The sequence below is a fragment of the Erigeron canadensis genome, chromosome 9 (assembly GCF_010389155.1).
Source record: "Erigeron canadensis isolate Cc75 chromosome 9, C_canadensis_v1, whole genome shotgun sequence".
In the NCBI taxonomy this organism is placed as follows: Eukaryota; Viridiplantae; Streptophyta; class Magnoliopsida; order Asterales; family Asteraceae; genus Erigeron; species Erigeron canadensis.
The window spans coordinates 30,173,562-30,178,752 of NC_057769.1; the positions used below are offsets into that span (position 1 = coordinate 30,173,562).

At 30.1% G+C, this 5,191-nt stretch overlaps 1 protein-coding gene across 1 annotated transcript; it reads left to right on the forward strand.

Annotated features, from left to right (window-relative positions):
* The first annotated feature begins 2,446 nt into the window (after window positions 1-2,446).
* On the forward strand, window positions 2,447-4,422 carry LOC122583953. Its single transcript, XM_043756322.1, has 2 exons — window positions 2,447-2,657; window positions 3,803-4,422. The coding sequence occupies exon 2, from the start codon at window positions 3,824-3,826 to the stop codon at window positions 4,220-4,222; it is 399 nt and encodes a 132-aa protein (XP_043612257.1). The 5' UTR covers window positions 2,447-2,657; window positions 3,803-3,823; the 3' UTR covers window positions 4,223-4,422.
* Window positions 4,423-5,191: the final 769 nt, after the last annotated feature.

Below are 5,191 nucleotides of genomic sequence, written 5' to 3' on the forward strand. Positions count from 1 at the left end.
CAAAGAAGAAAGCTGGAAAATAGAAAAACCAACCTCAAACTTGCACATCATAGTTCAAAGTTCTAAGTAGAACCCTTACTCTTGAATAAATTCAAAAGCCTATGAGAGGAACAAACTTACAAGGCCAATTAATCCAAATCTGTAAACACCTAGCATATCTATAAATGATCAAGATTCTCACATAATTGGTGTTTTGGGATATAAGTGTGCTAGTCATGTTATTAGTCCAGAAGGGATCGCCCTATCAATCATTTGAGATTACATTTCCCGATTAAAATTTTGTACCAAAAAGAATTAGCTCAATTACTTACTAAGTACTATTAAACCTATGTTGCAAAAAGTAATTAAACTATGAGGACAAACATCACAAAAGTTCAAAATTACCCGGTTTTTCCTATTTACTCCCCTCTAACAATCAAGTTGCATAATGAAATAAATTAAAACTATGGGAAAATAATTAAAAGTATAAGAAAAATGAAACTTCCTGGGTTTAGATGATGCATTCTGATGCTTGGTTGACTTAAAAATCTTCAAAATACATATCAACCTTCTTGAATTTTCCTCTATTACACCATCCTTCTTCTCCTTTTGAACCTGCTCATACTTGAACTAACAAGCAAGTGAACTATCAACAAAGATATAAGTTTGACTCCCCTACCCAACTTTGAGCCGAGCATTGCCCTCAATGCTCAAAACTAGAGATAAGTCCATTAATCCAACTATCCACTTTATCTCTCTCGGGTTGACAAAAATAAACAAGTTAATACAAAACCGTCCCCAACTTTGACCCTGTCAAAGTTGATGAACAATTGAATTATTGGTGACATAACTAAAAAAAAAACACTTAAAATAAAAAGACTCGAACAAACTAAAATAATGGGTTGCCTCCCATTCAGCGCTTAGTTTACCATCATGAGCCTGACTCACCCAAGAGATTATCATGAAAAGATTTTCAACAACCCTACACATAAGTGGTCGGGTGGTTTACACCAATAAGGTGAGAAATAGGTGAATTTAATTTTTTATCATTACCCAGTCAGTCAATTTCATCTTTTCAAAATTTCCTTTCAACAAACAAAAATCATTTATCTTTTCTAAGTATGTAAAAAAATCTCATTAATTTACACTTTTTTGTTTTCTATCAGTAATTTTTTACCCTCATTAAATACTTCATTTATAATTATTACAATTTGTATTTATCAACCCTTACTAAATAATTAATTTATAATTATTACAATATGTAGTTATCAACAATTTATAATTATTCAAATATCGCTAAGTATGTCGTAATCTACAACTTTGATGGACATTTTATGATTTTTTAATATTCTAATATCATTATGTATGTCATGGTAAACAACTTCGATAAACATATTTCAAAAAATATTTCACTATAAACTCAAAATTTTGTAGTATTAATCAATTTTTTATTACTTAAAACTGTAAACTAAATTTTAAATCATAATAAATTAACATCTAATATTGATAAAAATGTAAGCCCGTGTATTTGACACGGGCCTAAAATCTAATATTAATTTATATTATAATTGCTATATACTATGTATTATTTTAAGTATAGTTTTCACTAATTAAAAATAAGATTAAGATACTTTCAAATGATTCAAAAGTCAAAATATAAAGAAAAAATTACATTTTTGGTATCCGAAATTGTCAAAAATTTCACTTATAGTCTCTAAGTAAAGAAATTACAAATAATATCAAGAAGTTGTATAATTTTTTCATTTTTGATACCAAACACATACGCTGTTTTTTTCCCGTTAACTCCCTCATGCGGCTTTGATTTTAAGAGGAAGTGAATATGAGACGGTTAGACATTTAAAATTAACATGTAAAGTTGAATGCCTATCAACCCATACTCACTTTTCTTTATTTTAATGCAAGAGTTGAGATTCCACAAGTGTTGCAATGAGACAATATATAATTTTATAATAATAAAATGCTAAACGCAGCTACTAATGCACCTGTATTTAATAAAATCTTTTACAATATTGAACTTTAAAGAATTAATAAATCTTTCTAAAACAAGAGCATAAAATCTTCCTAATTACGAATATTAGTTAGAGACGTGTGGAAAAATATGAAATTTGATTTTTTTTTTTTTTTGTAAAATCCGCATATTAAGTTTTAGAAAGATTTATATCATTTTCCTAATTTTCATTCTAGTAAAATTGCAAAGGTCAAGTTGTTTTGAGAATCTTCATCCAAATTTGATACGTACTACGGAGTAATTTTTGTAATTTTACCTATAGATTGAGATTCCCTTTGCACACAGACAGAATAGACACTACACAGTACACACTCTACACCATATCTCTCTCACTCTCACTCTCACTCTCTGTATCGTCTTTCTTCCCTATATATATATATATATATATATATATCTGTTTACTGTATGTGCCCATTCCTACATGCCTTGGGGCCACCACTTGTGTTCCAAAATCTCTACTTTACCATTTCATCCTCTTTCACTCTATCCCCAATATCACTATCCATCTTGATCTGGGCTTTGTGTTTCTTGCTTAAAAACACAATCTTTTCTTCAAACTATTCAAAAAACAACACTTGCTCAAAACATATTCATCTTTAACAAATTAAGTTAATAATAGCACTGTATCTACTTATGTATATCTCACTCGGTTAGTATCTCACTATTGCATCTGGCTTTTGCATACTACCATCAAGATTTAAAAAAAAATATCAAAGTATATGCCCCTTTTTCAAAATTTCATAGATCTTATATTATCTTTTGGCTTGTATTTTCATAAAGATTAAAGCTTTATTCTTCAATTCATATCTAGACATTACATGCATTTGTTCTGTTTTCCATATTTTAGAGCTTTTTTCAAGTGACACTTTTTATGAGTTTTTCTTAAGTTTTTGTACATACCCATGATTTAGATTTGAATATTTTGAATATTTTCTTAATAAAGATTGAAACTTTTTCACTTTAGTGGAATTTTTCTTTCCCACATGATTGTTTTTTCCAAAGATATTGTATACATTATTGAAATGAATTTGTTTTGAACTTTTGGGACATACCCATGATTTAGATTTGCATGCTATGGAATTGTTCTTTATTCAAAATTATATTTTGTTCCACTATTAGGAGTTGTTTGGCTTAGCTTATTTTCAAGCTTATTGGCTTATTTGCATGTTACTTGTCTTTAATAAACCAACTTTTTGTGGCTTATATTTGGACATATGAGGTTCTTTTCCAATTTTAAGTGATGATAAGCTCATAAGTTTGCAAATATAGCCAAAGATAAGTATCAAAGATAAGTCAATATGCTTGCAGTTGATCTTTTTTATTTGATTTTGTTTTATGTTTTGTTAAGTCTGTATATACATTTTTTATAATGGATTTCAATTCAAGTTTTGTCACATATCCATGATTTGGATTTGAGTTATATGGAAATGTACTTGACAAATCATAACCTTTCAAATTAACAAATCAGTGTTATTTTGATTTGAGTTTGAAAATGTTAGCTACAGAATTTGGGCTTATCAATAGATAAGTCAATAAGCCTGCAAATGATCTTTTTAGTTGGTTTTGTTTGATGTTTAGTTAATTCTGTACATACATTTTTTGTAATGAATTTCTATTCAAATTTTTTTTCACATATCCATGATTTGGATTTGAGTATATGAAAATGTTCTTAACAAATCGAAATTTTTTCGATTTTTAATGAATCTCTGATGAGAATTTGCAATATATGATTTGGGATTTGAATGTTTTGAGATGATCGATAAAAGGTTGAATCTTTTTCACTTGATTTTGCAGAATGAGTTGGTTTCTCTAAGTATGGGTAGGGGTAAAGGAAACAGAAAGAAGTTTACTTTGACTAAAAATGATGATGCTGGAAGTGGTGAAGAAAGAATTCCTGCCCAAAAAAGAAGGGGCAGGCCTCAAAAACCATTGATAGATGAAGTTAATGTAGTCGTTGAAAAGATAGAAGACGAAGAAAAGAAAAATGTGAATGATGTTGTATCAAAGAAAGAAGTGAAGGTAATGGTGAATGTAAAGAAGAGAAAACGAAACAAACAGTCAAACGAGGAGGGTGATGTGGTCAAAGAGGGAAATGGAAGTGAAACCAGATCAAACACAAATGGATTAACGCAGGTTAATGGATTTCGACATACGGGAAGTAGGAGGAAGAGCAAGCCTCGTAGGGCAGCTGAAGCTGGTGTTGAATGCAGATAAGATCAGTAAATCTCTAGTCTCATCTTGTTGATCTGTTTTTAGATTAGTTAGTTTAATAGTAATTAGAGGTATGCCTTCGATATATGTTCCCATTTATATCTATATTTTTGCATCATATCGGTGGAATAGATCTCATGTTTTTGGTTAATGTCAATGTACATGGTCTTTAAGTCCAAATTAGTGGCATACTATACTGATAATAGGAAATCTGTTATTAATATGTTTCTCATTTGAAGTCGGATTTTGTTTTATCGTAATCTTTAGCATAATATGCAATCTTTTGTATGAACTAGGGCAGGTGGATTTTTAACAAATCACTAAAACACCCGAATAACGAATCAACTATTTGCTTAGAAGAAAATGTATCGAAAGGTAAATTAGAGTCCCTAAACAGAAATGTGTTTCTTGTAGCATCTACCTTATCTGCTACTTGTTTAGATCTGGTCTTAATAAGACGATTGGTAGAATTATACTTTGTCTAAAGATTAATCGTAGACTAAGAAGATTGTATATAGCTGCAGACCATGATTTTTTAAGAACACTATGACAATAGAATCATCCCGCATATTCAATATTCTGAGAAGTTGGTAGTATCTGCGAGATAACAAGCATTATATTCTAAATTTTTTCTTCTCTACGTTTTTGTGGTGATCTAAACTTCAATTGTTGTGTTATGTGAACCCTTGAAAACCATCAACGTGATAGTGGTCTACTTGTTTGACCATCTTTTGGTAGGGGCCGAAGTTTAGAGTAACATATAAGTTTAAGTAAGACGTTTTCTTGGAGGGCATCCTAAGTCAATTTAATTACAATGTTATAGCGATGGCATACCCACCTTTCCAGCAAAGCTCATGGTTAACTACTGAGAACTGTATTGAGCTATAACTTGAAATCCGTATTATGAATTCAACTAGTGCATCTAATATTTCTGATATTGTAATTCTGTGCCCCTGCTGATATATTTGCTGA

What these genes read in the sequence shown, in the direction of transcription:
- LOC122583953 (XM_043756322.1), top strand. Translation starts at nt 3,824, where the DNA reads ATGGGTAGGGGTAAAGGAAACAGAAAGAAGTTTACTTTGACTAAAAAT.